At 48.6% G+C, this 19,380-nt stretch overlaps 1 protein-coding gene across 19 annotated transcripts in view; it reads left to right on the top strand.

The window, feature by feature from the left end:
• Positions 1-13,255, top strand: part of Arhgap21 (Rho GTPase activating protein 21) — a 129,086-nt gene extending 115,831 nt beyond the window's left edge. For 16 of the 19 annotated variants that reach the window (XR_015449680.1, XR_015449681.1, XM_087207244.1 and 13 more), the window contains one exon: positions 1,871-4,321. Coding sequence is in view for 12 of the 19 variants with exons in the window: in XM_087207244.1 (XP_087063370.1) it covers positions 1,871-3,523 (1,653 nt within the window). In the remaining 7 variants the exon portion in view is untranslated. Of the gene's footprint in view, positions 1-1,870; positions 4,322-12,497 lie in introns of those variants that run through there. The other 3 variants (XM_087207250.1, XM_087207249.1, XM_087207255.1) reach the window with 3 other exon arrangements.
• Positions 13,256-19,380: the final 6,125 nt, after the last annotated feature.

Here is a 19,380-nt window from a genome sequence, read left to right as displayed (position 1 = left end):
GGACAGCGAGGCCCCGAGCTCCTCCTCTGAGAACAGTGAGCTTCTCCTACCCAATCAACAGGCCAAGATCTTCCCCTCCAGTTCTCTTTTTATGGCTATTGGTAACAGTCTTCAGGTGGATCCTCCACGCCCAGACCAGGCAGATTCAGTTCAGTGGGGTGTTATTACAAGTTGACCATCAGTCAATCCACCACAGCCCCCAACTTACGACTGAGTTCCGTTCTGGAGAATTATTTGTAAGCCTACAAAGTGAGTCTTATACAGTACATGTGTGTAAGTCTGGGACTTACTGAAATGTCTGTTTTTTTCCTGAGTTATTTTAGTTGTACACAAAACTGTACCCCCAAATATTTAGTATATATCTCCTGAGAACAAAGGCATTACCCTATATAATCCCAGTATAATTTACTCAGGGTGCTAACATCGTTATCTAATGTGCAATTGTTATCCAGATTTCCCCAGTTATCCCAATTTAGGATGCACAAACTATTCCTCGCACTTGGTTGTCAAATCTCTTTAGACTTTAGAACAGTTTCCCAACCTCTTTTGCCAGAAGGTGAGATTTTAAATCCAAAAGGCATATATTAAACCTCTGCCGTCTTTCACACTAGACACATGCTCCTTCACCTCTCTCTTCATCCTAATTATGGTGGTATTTGTGATAATACTCCTAACAGTTTCCCAGTTCTGGACAAGACATCTGCTTCATCACATACGTCATCACAGATTTGTTTAAAAGTGATCACTAACACACTAAGCATGCTACACTGCAGGCCAGAGTAAGGAACATCAGGTCCCCCTAGTCTTCAGCAGAACGTGGAAACATAGGAACCACCATTAGCAAAGTATTAGGTAATAATGAAATCCCTTGTAACTTATAAAACAAAACTTGTTAATGTGTGATTCCATCACTACAGCCTTTTAAAAGACCTCAGTATAACAGTTTTAGCTTAAGTTTTTTGTTTTTTGTTTTTTTTTGGTACTGGGGATCGAACTCTAGTCCTTCAGCTTGCTCAGCAGGCGGTGAAACCACTGAGCTAAATCCCCGGCCCACTAAGATTTTTATAGCAAGAAAGATATACTTTTGATCTGTTACTCAGCCTACTTCCTGCCTGCTTTCTTGTCATAGACAGTATGTGCTAAAATAAGTATCTCTCGACTCCCCTAGCCACTCACTCGACATACAGACATTATGAACAAACTGATCAACCCATTATACATTGCAAACAAGTTTACCAATAAGAATGAACTGAAGTGCTGCAGGGTGCTTCCATGGTGAGGATTTCAGATGCTTTGATAACCTGTATTATTTGAAGTTTCCAACTCTTATTTTTGCCTTGAGTCTAAATAAAGATGTTACTATTGACCAAATCTACTGAAGGCAAATCCCTAAGATCCAGTCTCGCTGAACTGCTGGGAGCTCTGGGTTCTCTTGCCCTGCACAGTATCTGTATTGTAGGTTGTCTGTGACTAGAAAACTGAAGGCAGCCATAAAGTCTTAACAACCTATCAGAACGTTGTTGAACTCTTGCACCTATGTTCATATGAAGGAAACTGAAGGATGTCGGTGCATTGTGGAGGCAGGAAAGTCAGTAGTTTCAGAGAAATTAGTAAGAAGAGCTGGGTGCCACTGAACACACAGTATTACCCTGAAAGGTCAGGTGGAAGTGACTTGGCAAACGAGGGAGTGTAAATGAAGATAGATTTTCAGTACAAGTTTAACCGGAGTGTAAGAAAACAAATTGCACTCCTTTTGTGCTTCTAGAGCTTTAGTAGATTTAATTCTTTGAGAAGTATTTACGGGAAAAGCCTCCGAAAAGCGGGCTGAGTAGCGTTAGGCTCACAGTCTCATTTCTCTGTTGCTCCCCAGGGCTCTTGGGGATCCGGAAAGGATCAGTATAGCAGGGAACTGCTTGTATCCTCCATCTTCGCAGCTGCTAGTCGCAAGAGGAAAAAGCCAAAAGAGAAAGCACAGCCTAGCAGCTCGGAAGATGAATTGGATAGTGTATTTTTTAAGAAGGAAAACGTGGAACAGTGTCACAGTGATACTAGAGAAGAGTCCAAAAAAGAAAGTGAGACCTCGGGCAGAAAACAGAGGATCCTCGTTGCCAAAGAAAGTAGTGCTAAGAAAGACAGCAGCGCCTCAAAAGAGGAGAAGGCGGTGTTGCGGAGAGAGAGCACCCCGTCCGAGGAGCGGTCCCCCCCGCACAGCGCGGAGCCCAGCCGGTCACCCGCCCCGGACTGCCGCTTCGCCGCGCTGAAGGAAAGCCCCGGAGGCCTGCTGACCCCGAGGTCCTCCCACTTGGACGAGACGGGGTCTGACTCGGGCACGCTGCTCAGCGCCTCTTCCCGGGCTGCTCTGGCCAGGTTTCCCGCGAGGAGACCCACCAGTCCAGAGAGCGGACACAGCGAGTTTCTGGCCCGTGTCGGCACCGTCACCTCCGATTATCCCACCACGGCGTCCACCGCGTACCTGGCCAGCCTGGACTCCAGCAGGCTGAGCCCCGAGGTGCGGTCTGTGGCCGAAAGCAAGGGCGACGAGGCCGACGACGAGGGGAGCGAGCTGGTGAGCGAGGGGCGGCCCGTGGAGACGGACAGCGAGAGCGAGTTCCCCGTGTTCCCCACGGCGCTGGCTTGCGAGCGGCCTTTCCGGGGGAGAGCAGCGGAGGCCAGCAGGCCGGGCCGCAGGAACTCGGAAGGCAGCGAGGCGAGCTGCACCGAGGGGAGCTTGACGCCCAGCCTGGACAGCCGCAGGCAGCTCTTCAGCTCACACAGACTGATTGACTGTGACACCCTGTCCAGGAAGAAGTCCGCTCGGCTCAAGTCCGACAGCGGCAGTCTGGGCGGTGCCAAGAACGAGAACGAAACCCCTTCGATAACGAAAGTGTTCGAGGTCATGAAGAAGGGAAAATCGACCGGGAGTCTGCTGCCGCCCACCAGAAATGACTCGGAAAAGCAGGAGCCCACCTGGAAAGCAAAAATAGCAGATCGGTTAAAACTGAGGCCCAGAGCGCTGGCTGACGATGTGTTTGGAGTGGGGAATCAAAAAACAAACCCCGAGAGCGCTAAAAGGAAAAGCATCAAGCGCAGGCACACGCTGGGCGGGCAGCGGGACGCCTCTGAGCTCAGTGTGCTGGCCTTCTGGAGGGCGCAGGAGCAGAGCGGGGAGAGAGACTCCGAACTGTCGGCCATGAACCGGCTGCAGCCCCGGTGCGCGGCGCAGGGCCTGTCCATCTCCGACTGGCTGGCCCGCGAGCGCCTGCGCACCAGCGCCTCGGACCTCAGCCGCGGGCCGGCCGCGGAGCCCCCGCTGGAGCTCCCCAGCGCAGTGGAGACGCAGCGCCACGCCGCCGGCAGTTCCTCCCGTGCCTCGGCTTCCGCCGCTTGGCGCCTTCTTTCCACACCGCCACAGTCACCCGACCAAGGCCACGGGGAAGGCTTCCGGAGCGCGAGCCCCAGGCCCAGTTGCGCCACCGATGCCCCTCCTCACGAACCGTCCCAAGCCCCTGGCGGTCAGGCCTAGCCTCGTCCCTGTCGCTAACCTGGGCGCGTCCACCTGACAGACACAGAGCCACTGTTACACGCTCCGGTAACGCTGTAAATATTGCCTTGTACCAGAATTGTTATTATGCAGCCTTCATTCGGGCTCGTTTCATCATCTTGCACTGTGAAATAGCTTTGCAGTGCATTACTCCAGCCAGAAGAACACGTACATGTATTTAAGAGTATATGGGATAGCTGTATACAAATGAGCAAGGCCTCTGTTGCAACGTACTGCCTAGTATACCCCCAACTCACTGAAGGAAAGCGCCGGCATTAGGGTGCAGCAAATCTGTTCTCGGTTTCATCACTAACAAAAGTGCCTCGTGAAAGTACGTTTGATTTTTAGGGTGCCATATTGTTCAAATTAGATAACTCACATTGAATGAATGAATGCATTTTATCGGTAACACATTTCATTACATTGACCAGTTTTAACACAGGTGGATACAGAACTTCCATTCTTTAGTCATTCCAAGTGGATCTGAGTTTTATATTCAAAGTTTTAAAACAGTTTTTGAGTTTTGTGTGACTTGAATTTTTAATCTTTCTGTAAAATACGTAACTTAAATGAACATATTATATGTGTATCTTTTCTTCAGATACCAGATTTGATATAAATGCTGTAACATAGGTGTGTAGATAGTGGACCCTGGATGGAACTGGCTTCTTTATGAGAAGAATATAATTCTGCATGAGGACTTAATGAATCCAAACCTGTGTCATGCCTGTGTGCACACCCAATTAAACACTGGAAATAAAAATTGTTTTGGTGACCTTTGCATGGCTTCAGACTTTGCTGTTTTCAATGCTGTTACCCATTTCTGTGACTCACTGGTCCTGGCTTCCATCTCTCAAGCTGTGGCTAGCAGGAATCTCTTACAGATGCCTGCATCAGCCTCGCCTCACTGCTGCACACACAAACGTAACTCTCCCAGTTAGGGCGTGTGCTGTACCTTTTCATTACATCATGTTTGAGTCCAGCCCTGACCTCAGGTTGTCTTGGAACGCTGCTCCCATCCTAAAGGTGCCAGGTGATGGATGGCCCACAGGTAGTTTCCATCTACCATTGTACGCTTTCTTCTATAGACTGCAATTTAAAACCCTTTAAGTTGCAAAAGAAAATGTAAGAAAGAAACCCTGAAAACTAGAGAGGAATAACAAGCCCGCCACATCACTCGGCTCAGAGTTGCTGATTGGACATCCGGTATGCGCTGCTGGGGGCCTGCTCACCTCATGGCCTTTGAAACCCTGGCACTGTCGGGATTTCACATTTTTATTTTGTTTTAAGACAAAATGAATGGATGTGAGATATTTCCTACATTACCAAGCAAAAGAACACCCCCCACCACCACCCCCGTGCCATTCCACTTTCCTGAGGAAATTTTATTAGCCTTTGACCATTTTCCTCATTTGTCTTTCTCTCGTAGGTCCTTACATAATCTGGCTACTAGTCCTGATTTGAAATACTTTCAGTCTGTTTTCTCCACTTTTAATTTCTTTGCATTGTTTTTCCTTTTTTATTTAACCAAATTTATCAGCTTTTATGTGTATCTTTAGACCCACTTAGAAATACTTACGTATCCACCAGTAGAAGTTACTTTTTTTTCTAGTAGGCTTTAAGGATGATTTCCACATGTCTACCAGTTCTTCGTGAGCTCTTATGTAAGAGTTGATGGATCTAAAATTTCTGTAAGACTGTAAGCTGTCCCTAACTTGCCACTTCGCTGTGCCAAGATTAAACTACAACAGCAGGGCATCCTTACACTGCAGATAACAGTGCAGTTGGGCCTGGTCACAATACAGACATTCAGCTGGCTGTGCAGAAAGGGCGGGCAGAATCGTACCAGGGAGGGGTACCTGTTACGTGGCCTCCCCATGCCTGCTACGGATGCCACCCTGACAGCCACAGCAGCGTCTTGGGAGAGAGGACAAAGAAACACAGCAGGAGAAAGCTTAGTTCTGTCCTGCCAGGGAGCAGACGGAGATGTAGAATACGCATAAACCTCCTATTGTGGAGCAGTTAAGGGAAATACTGGGAACTGGGGGTGGAGACTTGGCACTTGTCAAGTTTGTTGACTGGGGGTGCTGGAGATGCTTTGCTAGTAACTTGGAGGTGAGATGATTTGAACCTTTACTTTCTGAGAATAAAGATGGTGGTTGTGAAATTCTGCCAACATCATAAAGCAGAAAAACCTAGGTGTTCATGTGCTACATTGTCTGGATTGCATACAGGTTAATTAGCATTAGATTTTGAGGTGTGGATTGACCTTGCCTTTATATCCCTATGCCTCAGTTCTTGACACAACTATGTATATGTAGGTATTTCTTTATATAATAATGGTTTCATAAAATTTTAAATTTGTAAGTCAAAGTTAATGGTCACTGAAGGGTCCACGGGATAACCCAACCACACTTGAACCTCTGTACCGTGCCCACCAAGCCCTTTCCATTTAGATCATTCCAGCTGCTCTGACACCCAGCAGTGCTGGCTCAGATTCTCCATCTCTAAAACACTGTGGCCCAAGGGCACTTGCTGTGCTGAAATGCCCTTGATTATGGCTCCAGTTGTAGGCCGTCAGACAAAGAAAATAGAAAGCGGATTTGGAAATAAACCCGACTGGGCTCTCACAAAGACTTGTCCTCAATACTGGTTATTTACAAAAGGCCTCAGACTGGGCTTTTCACTTCTATCTTCTGTGTAAACATCAGTGAAGCAGCTCGAGGCATGCATTACTGACCACCACCAAGAAAAGTGGTTCATTTGAAGAAATAGGCAAATTCAAATGCCCCTAAAACCAACCTGGCCTTTAGTCTGTTAGGGATTTCCAGCCCTAGGAAATAATTTTCTCCACGATGCTTAAGAAACATTTCTGACAGCCACTGCCATGGCAGCAAGTATTGTCATTTAGGAAAGAATATAATGGGAAGATTCGAAAGAGTTCCGACTCGGGGATGCTGTTCTTCAGCACTGCCGTAATATGTCCCAGCCTTTATTGTTTTCTGAACCATGCAACACAGAAAATGCTTTGAGAAGGTGTTCTCTGAATTATCCCAAGGGTAGATGGTATGTATCCATTTTAGATTCATGCAAGAAAAGCCATTACGCACAGTGAATGTCTTTCCATCACATGTATTTAAGCAAAAACATTTTGCAGCGCTGAAGAGGTGGCACAGGAGTAGTGGGGATTTTGAGGGCTGCCAGACTAACTCCCCACTGTCGGCACGTACCAAGGGTCAATCTAAAAGAATTAGAAACTGCCCAACTCGTCTTAAGTGCGTGTATGTTGCCCACAGGAATGTAAACCCCACAAGAGTGGAGATTTTTGCCTAGTTTACTGCTGTCTCTGAAAAAAGTACATTCTTCACAGTGCATTCTTCCAAGACCACCATTCTGTGTGTGTCTGTTTCCAACCTATTCCCTGAGTTTCGAACTCCAGAAATCACTGAGAAAGGCTGCCCTCTAAGACAAGGAATTGGTCACTTTCTCCTGTTCTTTTGTTTCTGGTGTATTGCTTTTACAGGCTCAAAATTGCTATGATTTCCTGTCTGTCTCTTAGAAGGCCACTTGGATTATGTAATGCTTAAAGTTGTATCATCTCCTGGTGATTCTTTAATCTCTCTTTACATCAAGTCTGTTTTGTCAGTCTGGCTCACTCGCCTTGTTTTGGTTTGTATATTTTCTCTTTTGTATATTTTTCCCATCCTTTAAACTTTTCCTCGTCTCTACTAAGTTCTTTATAAACACCACACAGCTGCATTTTTCTTTTTCTCCTGTTTTTTTAAAAAATCAGCTTGACAAACTGTCATTTAACTCCCATGATTAGTTTTTTCCACTGAAAGTACTTACTGGTTTGTTTCCATCTGTTGAATTGGATGGCTTTTAATTTTTTTCTTTTTCACTCGTAATTTGGATTGATATTTTCTACTCTTTCCATTTTCTGCTCGGTTTCTCTTTCCTTTTGTCCTGGTATGTCTGCAGTACATAATGATGACATACACCGTGGGGAGGCAAGGCGTGAGCACAGCATATCCCAGTCCCTTTCATGCTCCTTCCCCTCATCTTTTTTCCCCCTTCTCGTTTGCCAAAGATCTAGGTCTCTGTTTCGTGTCGTCTTTTATTTTGCTCCGTATTTATACTTGGGGTTTCTCATATAAGAGAAAACATGATATTTAAGCTTGTGTGTCTCATTTATTTTGCTTAACATCCTTTGTCAGGGGATATCCTAGAAATTTTTTTTGAGATAGGGTCTCACTGTGTAGCCCAAGGTGGCCCCTCTTGGCAATGCTCCTGCCTCAGCCTCCTGCGTGCTGGGATTACAGGCATGCGCAACCAGGCCCAGGCCTAGAAACTTTAATACACACACTAAACATTTAATCAATAGCTGTATCTTCCTTTCAAGCAATACAAAGATCTCAGCATTCTCTTAATTCTAGTTGTTCTGTCCCAACTTACGTACCAACATTTTCAAGAATTTTATTTTTTACTCCATAAACTAGACAATATTGTTGTATAGAGTCACTATCAATGCTTAGATTTATAATCAGATTTACCATTCTCATTGACCCTGATCCTGCCATCGCAGGCCTACCTTCTAGGATCACTTTCCTCCTACCAGAGTTATCTTCAGAAATTCCTTCGGTGAGAGTCATCAGTGATAAATATTTTTAGGTCTCATCTTTGAATGTAATTAATTTGCTTTCACCTTGAAAGAATCCATAGCTGGATACACCATTATAATGGATATACCATTACAGGATACACCATTCTAGGCTGACAGCAAGATTTTCCCTCAACATTTGGAGATGTCGATTCACTCTTGATTCTGTATTGCTGTCTGTGTGATTAATCTACTTTTTAAATTCTCAGGCGGTTTTAAGATCCTGTGTGTTTGGTCTTGTGAGGCTTTGCTACAGTGTCTCTGGAGTTGGGTTTCTTACGCTTGGGATTTGTTTAGTCTTTTGGAACTTGGGATTGATTGCTATTCTTGAGTTCTGGAAGATCTTCAGTCCCTGCTCATATTGACTGACCTCACTGTTCTTTTTCGGAAGCCTCTATTAAACATGATGGACTCAGTGTGCTCTCCATGCCCCTTGCCTTTTTGTTCATATTTCACTTCTCATTTTCTCTGAGCTGCATCTTGGGTAGGTTTCTAAGTTACTTTTAGCCAGGTCTAATCTGTAATTTAATCTGTTCCATAAATTTTAAATTTCACTAATTTTATCTCATTTCTAGAAGTTCTATGTAATTGTTTTTCAAAACAGCCTAGTCAGTTTTGAGATCTCACTTTCACCCCATTATTTTGTAAAATATGACAACACTTGACTTAGCATGAACTCTAGAACCAGACTGCTGGCTTTACAGCTGCACTGCCACTTACAAAGCCCGTGGGTTTGGACAGGTTGTCAAGTTTGTTTCCTCATATGTAAAACGAGGGAAATGTAAACCCTGTCTTATAGTCGCCATGTGTTTTCGTTATATTTTTGGTCCAGTAATTGCCATAATTCAATAATGGCAAATCTGATTCTTTAATCTTACATTTCTACTGTTACTTGATGGTGATTCATTTTTTCCATAAAACATGTCCAATTTCTAGTCATACAAATCAGAACACTAGACTTACAGTTTTACCATTGTCATCTTTGATCTAGAAAGGTAAACATTTGTCATGGTGTACATAGTTTAGCATACCCAAATGGTATGTTTACTCTCTTACTTCTCTCTTCATCAGCCCAAAGGCTGATGTTTGAAGATGAAGGGAGAAGAGGACTCATACAGACATTTGTTGTCCACTTACTCTGATTTAGGAAGTCAGCATAAGATCTGTAGTAGCTGATAGAGTCACACAGGAGTGTGGGAGAGCTCTGTTTAAGGAGCCTTTATCTTAATCAGAGAGCCCTGTATTCAGTCCCCAGTACTGTTAAAAAAAAATCAATGAAAGCCTTCCAACCAAGAGATTATGTAGAGGTGCCGATTTCCAATGATGAATGTCATATTGCATACCTAAAATGTACCAATGAAACATTTTTTTTAAAAAGCCACTAGTGGCTGCACCCCGCCCCGCCTGGCTTGCCCTGTGCACTTGACCAGACCACCACACTTGGCAAGTTGGAGGGATTGTCACCTCCTTTGGCATAGGAAAAGACTCCATGAACAAAACCTCAGTGGCCCGGGAACTAGCAGAAAGAATCGACAGCTGGGACCTCATCTTATTAACAAGCTTCTGCACTGCAAGAGAAACCACCAACAGAGGTAACAGACAACCTGCAATGTGGGAAAAAATTTTAGCAGCTGTACCTCATACAAAGGTCTACTATCTAGAATATATAATGAACTGAAAAAAACAGACACCCCCCCCCAATTCAAAGATCCAATTCAAAAATGGGCATCTGAAATGAACAGACACTTCTCAAAGAAGTAAAAGTAGCGAATAAATGTATGAAAATATGTCCAACATCACTGGTTATTCGAGAGATGCAGATGAAAACAACACTGAGATTCCACCTCACCCCGGAAAGAATGGCTGCTATCAAGAAATCAACCAATGGGCCAGGGATTTAGCCCAGTGGTTTTGATGCCTGCTGTGCAAACACAAGGACCTGAGTTTGATCCCCGGTACCAAAAAAAAAAAAAAAAAAATCAACCAATAACAAATGCTGGCGGGGGTGTGGGGAGAAAGGAACCCTTCTCCACTGCTGGTGGGAGTGCAGACTGGTGCAACCACTGTGGAAATCAGTATGGAGATGGAGATACCTCAAAGAACTAGGACCGGAGGTCCCATTTGACCCAGCTATTCCTCTGGTGGGGATCTTCCCCAAAGAATTAAAAGCATCCTACCACAGTGATATATGTGCACCCATGTTTATGGTGGCATAGTTTGTAATAGCTAAAGCTTGGAAACAGCCCAAGTGCCCATCAACTGGAGACTGGATAAAGAAGATGTGGGGTTTTTTTATAAAATGGAGTACTACTCAGCCATAAAGAACCAGAAACTAGAGACATTTATAATGGATGCACAATGAGGCCATACTCTTAAGTGAAATAAATAGGACACGTGTGTAAATACCAAATAGTTTCTCTGGTGTGAAACTGAAAGTGTAAATAAGGATACACACGGATGAAATAGCCTAATAACATAGTTCTCAGATTGTGTTTCCATCACGTGTCATATGACTGTATCGAAATTTAAATTAGGAAGAAGCTTGGCTCATGTGGAGTCTGCTAGCTAACCAGAGTTCTTTTCCAGATCACTGTTTGTTCAGTGTTGGTGTTGGGGATCTTTCTGAAACAAATCACATCCTCTGGTGTCTTGTGGGTGCTTGAGATGTTTTTTTAAGTTATATGGAAAAATGTTTAAATGCTTTTCAGTTTTGTTTTGGTTGAGTTCTACTGAATTTGAATATTACTGTAGGTTTTTTCCCCTTGCATTGTTCTTCTTTGAATGGTTTTAATTTTTGTATGTGTGATAACAAACTTATTTTTTAAAAAAAGCCTTCCAGTAACAACCCAGACAGAAGCACTGTAAAGCCAGGTGACTGGGAGGTGTCAGAAGGGCAGCATTCTCTCTCGAAGCAAGGAAGGCAGGGGAGTCTGGCCCTGGTAGAGAAGGCACAGCTAAAGCCCAGGGTGGCAAGTGGCGTGGATGCACCCAGTATGGTAGTTCCTCAGGAATGCTAGGAGCTGATCTTTTCAAAACTTTGGTCTCCAAAGTATAAAGATCATGTTTAGTTCACTCTTGTGTGGTTTAAATCACTCCCCAAGAAACTGTTAACCACGGCAATAAGGATTGGCCATTTTAGACTATATCTTTGTCTCCTCTCCCACAAGAAAAAGAATCAATCTCCCTCCATTTATTTTATGAGCAATCAGAAAGATCCTTAAATTTATGACTTGTTCATTATCTTGTTTTGGCCAAAATACCTTATTTAAAGAAGCCTAAGATGCCTTATGCTATGTTGACACTCTTACAACGTTCCACATTTTCCCTTCTCATGAGTTGTGTGTGTGTGTGTGTGTGGTCCTGGGGATCGAACTCAGGACCTTGCAATTGCGAGACAGGTGCTGGAACCACTGAGCTAAATCTCTGGCCCCCTTCTTATGAATTTTTAGGAGGAGAAATAGCAAATTATTTCCTTGCCATAAGCGAGCTACTCTAACAACCAACTGTAGCCCAGAGGTCTCCTTAGTGATGACACAAGGAGGGGCCAGGGCTTTGATTCCAGCCCTGTGGTTCCTCTGGTTGATTACTACTGGTTGGCAGACATTCCCATCCCCAACATGGGTCATTCAAGCACAGAGGGATTTGTCCTCGATCGAAGGAGGGGTGAGCAGAGGTCTCGTGCTAGCAGGTTCCTCATGGGTCAGAGTTAGGCAACAGAACAAAAACTCAGGCAGCTTCGGGTGAACCAACCCCAAGAACAGGAATGTGGCTTTGTTCTGTTTCAAGGAGTGCCCTGTTGTATTTCTAGTCTAGAACATTTTAAATACTGGAAAATGGCAATCTTTCCATTTCTCCAGTCCACTTTAGCAGACAGCGTGTAAACAAAACTCCCAAGTCATAGAACTGGACTAGAGACAGCCTTCGGCCTCCTTGCTAGTCCCAAGCTAGGCGTCTAAGTCATGGATAAGCATGGGGAGGGACGCCGGAGGAGGCAGCTCCTTCAGCGCAACGTCTCCTGGGGGCCACACCGCCCACCTCCACCACGTCCCGTCTGGTGACAGCAGCCAACATGGAGGCTCACGCAGAGGGTGCAAGCCCTGCTCCAGGGTGACCTGCAGCAGCCTTGAGCTCTCCTCACAGTGAGGCAGCTGGGGCACTTCGAGGCTGTGCCTCCCAACCTCTTGCAGACCCTTTTCTTAGGTCTTGCCTGCATCCTAGAAGTGCGGTATGCAGCTTCCAGGCGGTGTCCTGAAAGGCAGGCGACATGGGCTTCCGCTTGCTTTCCTCTTTCCACAGACTGGACACAGCCTGGACCCTCTCGAGCCACCAGGTAGCCTCGGAATGGGGGTCTTGCGCCGTGGGCCCCAGGAATGCGACACCGTGGACAGTCACCCAGCTGCGAACCTACCTCTGAGCTGCTCGGGTGTGAGCAAGAAGTAGGCCTCTCTCGCTTACGCTGTTATTTATTATTTGGGGTACTCTTGCAACTGAACCAGTGGCCCAGAGCATGATGCCCCTGCCTTACGGAAGATGAGACTCACTCAGAGGCTTAGCCCCATCAATGTAACTGACACAGACAACCAATCCACCGCCTCGTCTCCTCCCAGGGCAGCAGCGTCTCATGGCACTGTGGCTCCAGGGCTCCAGTTTTTGTCACAGGTACAATTTGAGAACCTATAACATTTAGAAATGCCCACCCCTTCAGGGTGTGCTGAGAAGACAAATGTGAAAACGTCACATCTGAATAAAATCTAGTCACTTGAGGACCTTAGGTGTAACACATGTTGTCATTAGAAATAGTTTCTCTAAAGTGAGAGAGTATACTGGGTGAAGTGTGTCCCAGAAACCGAGAGCACAGAGTACACAACCCGAACCATCTAAACACTAGTTGTCATGTGCTTTTAATTGCTAATACAGCCATTTCCCTAAGTGATCTCACTTTTTCATAGCAACACTACATTTGGAGTAAAGGCTCTGACATACAAAACTCCCTCAGGAAAAGTGCTTTAAAGTTTTATTTCTTGCTGCCAAAAATCATTTCCTAGAAAGATATGTGTATATGATATGTGTGTGTATATATATAGCATTATGTATAATAAAATTATCCAAGCTGAACATACAACACACACCTCAATTCCTATGTCATTTTCAAACAATAGCTTGGTGCACACAAATCCTTCTCTTCAAAACGCAATCTGCCAGTTCTGTACAGGAGAAGCAAGCCCAGTGTCCTCGCTCGGCCACCTGGTCTCCTTTGCTGCCCGGAGCTCCCCCAGAACAGCCCTGGCCTGGATTCAGCCTGCGAGAGGGAGGCGGCCGGGTCCTCCCTTTGCCTCCCTTTAGGCAGCTCCTGGTCCTTTCTGCTTCTGCAGGCAGGAGGGTCGCTCCTCTTATTCCCGGGAGCCTCTGCAGCTGACCTAAGGCAGGAAGCCAGGCTGACGGTGACGGCGGGCGGGCTTGCTTCTCAGCTCAGCCACACTTGTCTTTAGGTGAGGGACTGAGCCCTTCTTCCCACAACAAGCGGAGCTGCAGGAACCCTGTGGGTACCAGAAGCAGGGCAGGGCAGTTGGTCCAGGGAGGGAGGGATGGACAGAGCCCAGAGAGGCAGCTGGGCGGATGCACACTGGATAGGATCCTCAGTAGGCGGCAAGGCTTTCGTCAGGAGCCCCTTAGCCTCTGATGCTCTGACCCCAAGACAGCAGTTGGGGCTAATCATCCAAACCTTGGTCTCCAGGGCAGAGAGATCCTGGCAGCTACCTCAGCACCTCCATCTTGACAGAAGCACCTGGCATTCCTAGGGCAAGAGACTATGGGACCAGCTTGGCTGCGTGCTGTGGCTCACATGCACGGGGCTCAGGTCGCCCCTTGGGGGTCCTCTACAGACACGCAGCACATTTCATTTTGCAGAGGTGAAGGTGGAACGGAGGGGTAGGAGAAGTGAGGCCGGGCAGGGCGAACGCTCAGATGCCCGCGTGTCCATGCAGGCACCAGAGGGTTACCGTCAGCCTCTCTGATCTGTCCCCGTGGTTTGTGCACAGCCACCATCCAGGCCTGGGAACCAGGCTGGCTCTTCCTGAACTGCCATCTCCCTCCCATCCGTCCCGGCCGGGCCGCACTGCTTCCAAAATGCTCTTTCAATGCAAGTTCCACCTCTCTGCTGCCTCATACCCACTCACACTTTGCTTTTGCCTACAAAGCAAATGGCTACCTGGTTGCTTAGCATGCAAAGTGGTTCCCAGCAGTTCCGCTGCTCCTGCCCTGAGGTACTGTGCCTGGAGCCAGGTCAGACTGTCCTGGCCTGCCCGTTCTCTGGGTGGGCTCTCGGCAGGGCCACCTCCTCCCCTTGGTGAGCAGGGGTCTAGCTGCCCCCTGCCTTTCCTGCTGGGCTTGGAGTTCTCTAAGAGCAGGGTGGGTTTGACTTCAGGACTGCAGGCAATGATTAAATGGTGAACCAGGCTCACAATAGGTCCCGTGGCCCTGGAGGTGGCCGTGGGAAAGGCCAGATGGAGCCCCCTACTGGGCGTATTTCCTCCCCAGGCAGTACACCTGTCTCCCCCGCACCCTGCAGGCTGCCATGGCCAGGCCAAACTGCCAGCCGCCCACCATGGCCAGGCTGCTGGGACACATCTACTGGCCACCAAGCCTCCTCTCAGGTGACAGCTGCCCTTCCTCTACCCTGAGGTTCTGACGGCATTCTTCATACCCTTCTTCTCAAGGAGTGGGGTAGGGGGAGAGCAAGACTCCAGGTCACCCCTCCTCGGATGGGGCCCTGGCTTTCCAGGGACAAACTCCTCAGGCAGGACTTCCTGAGGCCCCTTAGAACATGCCAGAAGGTAGCTTGTTCTATTCAGAAGCAACAACCCTTTGATCATCTCAAAAGTAAAGCTGACGGCGGCTTGGAACCAGCCCTGGGCCTCCGAAGCTGCTGGGCAGGGGGCTCCACCTGGCACTCAGACCCGCAACCCCCCCTTGCTCCTCAGGGGCTCGGCACCTTCACTAACCAGACTTCATTTCTGACAGGGATTAAAAACAGTTCGATGGAGAAAGAGCAGCTTTTTCAACAAATAACCCTGAAACAGGTAGATATCCACATGCACACCAACAAACAGAAAACTGGATGGACTCATCTCTCATACCACGTTAGAAAGTTAATATAGAATTGATCAGACTTGAGTGTGATAGCTGAAACTATGAAACTTGTAGAAGCAGATGTAGGAGAAAGTTATGGTGATATGACACCAAAAACAATAAATAAAAGAACAAACAAACTATATGAGCAAAATTTAAAATTTCTACCTCTCAAAGGGCAAGTTTCAGGGAGTGCAAAGACAAGCTACATAATGGGGAAAATATGTTCAAAGCTCACATCCAATTTAAAAGATCTAAGATATAAACTTTAAAAATCACCGAACAACGTAATAAAAGAATGTGTGAAAGATTTTGGCGAACACTTTACCAGAGAAAATATATGGGTTGCAAATAAGCACATGAAGACATGCTGTCATGATTGGTGACTAAGGAAATAGGAAAATCAGTGAGATCGAAACCACTCCACACCCACTGGAACAGCTAAAACGTAAGATTGACCACACGAAGCGTTGGAGAGGTTGGGGAGGAACAGAATTGTCATACACTGCTGGTGGGACTTAAATGTACAACTCCAGAAAACAGTCTGGGGGGTCCTCAAAACATCAAGCAGAGCTCCCACAGGATCGAAGCATGCCACATCTGAGTGTTTGCCCACACAAACACTCCCTGTACCTTCACTGGTCACAATCCAAACCTTGAAGTCACCCACAGGCCTACCATCAGGTAAGTGCATAAGCACATTATGGATCAGCCCTGCAGCAATATGACTGTCAGGCAAAGAAGCGGACTATGGTACTCACAATCACGTGGACGGATCTCACAATGACTACAATCAGGGAAAGAAACCAGACTAAGGATGGTACAGGATCAACAGTCCTTTACCCAGGGCTCTAGAACACTCAAACCCATCAACCGTGACAAAGCAGCAGATTTGGGTTTGGGGAAGAGATGGGGAGAGAGAGGAAGGATCACCAAGAAACACGGAGGAATCTGGCGCGTGATTAGCATGCTCCATCTTTATTCTCACGATGGCAGTGCAGGTGCCAAGACTCAGGAAGCTGTGCACTGTGAGGGTCAGTGTAGCTCGTCGCATGCCCATTTCACTCAAGGGAGTGAGCAAAGGGTAAGACGGGCCCGCGACCCCTGTCTGCCACCTTCACAGCCTCGCCCAGCGCCCTCTCCGAGAGCTTGTTCTAACCAGTACACACCTGCCTGTGAGCGGGAGCTCCCTGTCTGGAGACCGCCTCTCACTCACAGCCTGCCAACAACCACTGCAGCTTGGAAGCAGACCCTGCTGCAGCCCCAGCTGACAGCGTGCTTGCAGTCTCATGGAAACCCAGCAGCACATACCCAGCTAAACTGTCTGGACCCCCAACCCACGGCAACTATGTGTTGCTCAACACACTAGGTCCATGGTCCTTCATTTCAATAATACAGTGGGTAACAGATACAACGAATAAAAGCAAGCAAACCAAGCACCTATAATGACTAGCCCTTACAGCCACCCCAGTGGCTAAAATTAGTGACTGACAATGCTAAATGCTGACATGTGGAGTAAGTAGAACGCTCCCACACTGGATGTAATAATGTGATGCTGCCATTTTGGAAAACTGTAAGCCCTGGCAATTCTAAGTATAGGCCCAGCACAAATATACACATACATGCATCAAAAATATATACAATAGTGCTCCAAGAAGTTAGTAAAAGGGTCAAACTGGAAGCAAGCCAAGTTCCAATCAACAGTAAAATGGATTGTAATATTTTTGTCCAATGAAATGCTGCACAGAAATAAGAACAAGCTACTAATATGAGCAACATGTTCGATAAACCTCACAACCACAAGTGAGTGAAAGAAGCAAAGCACAAAGCACTCAGTTCCTTTATTTAATAAAGGTGGCAATCAGTAACTATGGTCGCAGACTCAGTAACTGAGCTCCGGCTCCTTGTGGGGCACTTGGGAGGGAGTAGAAGGGCCCCGGCGGCGAGGTTTTATTTCTTGAATCGACACACCTCGGGGCTGCATGGGGGACCTCCAGCTGACCGAGCACCTGGCACCTGCACTGTCCCGGTCTGCTGGGGCCTCGGGACACACTGGAGCCCACGCCGCTTACTATAGCGCCAGGGCGGATTTACTTCCCAAGCTCCGGAGGGTAAAAGTGCAAGCTCCCTGTGCAGCACCTGGAGCCAGGCTGGGCCCGGCCTGTGGGAGGAGCCGCCTTCTCCAAGGAGGTGAAGGAGCTTTTCATGGGCCTCATCCCAGTCACGCACTCCTGACCCCTTGCTGCAAAGCCCCAGTCCTCTCTGGGGTTAGGGTTTCAACACACAGATTTAAAAGTAGACAAGTAAGCGGGGCGTGGTGGCGCACACCTGTAACCCCAGCACTCGGGGAGGCTGAGGAGGGGCGGGGGGGGGGGGCAAGGTCAAGGCCAGCCTGGGCAACTCTGGTCAGACGGGCACGGGGGACGGGGAGAGAGGGGGACGGGAGAGGGAGAGGGAGGGAGAGCGCGCGAGCGAGCTGGGGATGTAGCCCAGGGCAGAGGTCCTGGGCCCACAGCACCTGGAGCTATCCGTGTTTGGACGATCAGCAGCAGGAGCAAATGAGCCACGCGAAGTCTTCCTTCGCAGCGACTCCCCACCGGCCAACCCTGAGCTGTTAGGAGAGGCTTGGGAGCCGTCAGCACGTTCCCACCAATGGTGGGGCAGAGGGGACGCAGGGAAGGCCAGAAGGGCCCCCTGGGGTCCAGGGGAGCCTGATACCCCTTTGCTGTCTGCCCTCCTCCTATCCTGCGCCCCCCAGTGGGGTGTGCGCTCGGAAATAGAAACAGACTTAGCTCGGAGGTGGGACAAAGACAACCCAGAAGGCCCAGGGAAAGGCCGGTCCCTCCCAGCACAGGCCGAGGGCTGGGTCCTGCCCCCCGCTCAGGCCAGTCCGCCCCAGACCACGCCAGCAGTCTCAGCAGCTCCTGGCGGCCTCAGTGGTCCCCGCCTTGCCTAAGATCGCAGCTCTCTGTGAGGCTGGGGCAGGAGGAGCTCAGCCTGGCAACTTAGCAAGGCCCTGTTTCAAAGTGACTTTTGAAAAAGGGCTGGGGACGTAGCTCAGTGCTAAGGGCCCGAGTACAAGCCTCAGTACTGTACCGCACCGGGAAAAGCCGAAAGCACCGAGGCTGGCCGAAACCCCGAACCAAGGTTAAATTAAAAAAACCAGCGCGGCTCAGGGCTGGGAAGGCCGCCCCCCCCCCCCGCTTGGGCCCCCACGGCGGGTTCCGGGCCTGCCCCTGCCCCAGCGTGGCTTGGGGGAGACCAGCTCTCCCGGGCGGCCGGGCTCGGGCAGGAACCGCAGCGCAGAGCCGCGGGGCTGAGGTGCACCCGGGCCGGGCAGCCGGGTGCGCTGGGCGAACGGAGCGGACGGACGGCGGGCAGGAAGGCGGCCTCTCCGGACGGGTGTGTGTCCGGCCCTGTGCGGGGTTCGAGTCCAGGGACCCCGCTGGGAGCCGCCCCACGGGCTCACCCTGCCTTCTTCCCGCAGGCCCAGTGGGTCTTAGATTTTGCTTCACTTTCTCCAAAACAGCAAGGATGGGAGGCCCTGGGCGAGGGCAAACGCCGCTGCCTCGCCGCTCCGTCCAGAGTCACGGCAGAAGCTGCCAGGAGTGGGGCAGCCAGGCTTCCCGAGGCCTAGAGGAAGCCCCAGCCACGCCCAGCAGGTGGCAGCAGAGGAACACGCGTTTCCTTCGGACTGGGTCTTGCTCTGGAATTCAGCCTGCCCTGGAACGCACTGCGATCCTCCTGCCTCAGCCTCCCAAGTGCTGGGATTACACGTGTGCGCCACCACGCCCGGCTAATAGTGCTGTATTCATGGAGGAGCCTTACGTCGCAAATCTTAGAGGGGAGTTTAAATGTGGATGACGTGGAAATGTGTGTCTACACCCCCACGCCCCCTCCCCAGCCTGTGCGCCCACAGGAGGGTGGGCGTCCGAGATTCGGGCAGACCTTGCCGCGCGGCCTCCGTGTGGACCCCAAGTCCTGTATTCCACACTCACTGACCACCCCGGGGTCACCATCTGCCTCCGTCCACGAAGGCTTGGAATAAGAT

This window comes from Heterocephalus glaber, unplaced genomic scaffold (assembly GCF_053883595.1).
Source record: "Heterocephalus glaber isolate CG9 unplaced genomic scaffold, H.glaber_assembly_v1.0 deba00000768, whole genome shotgun sequence".
In the NCBI taxonomy this organism is placed as follows: domain Eukaryota; kingdom Metazoa; phylum Chordata; class Mammalia; order Rodentia; family Bathyergidae; genus Heterocephalus; species Heterocephalus glaber.
This window is presented reverse-complemented; position numbering and strand designations above follow the sequence as displayed.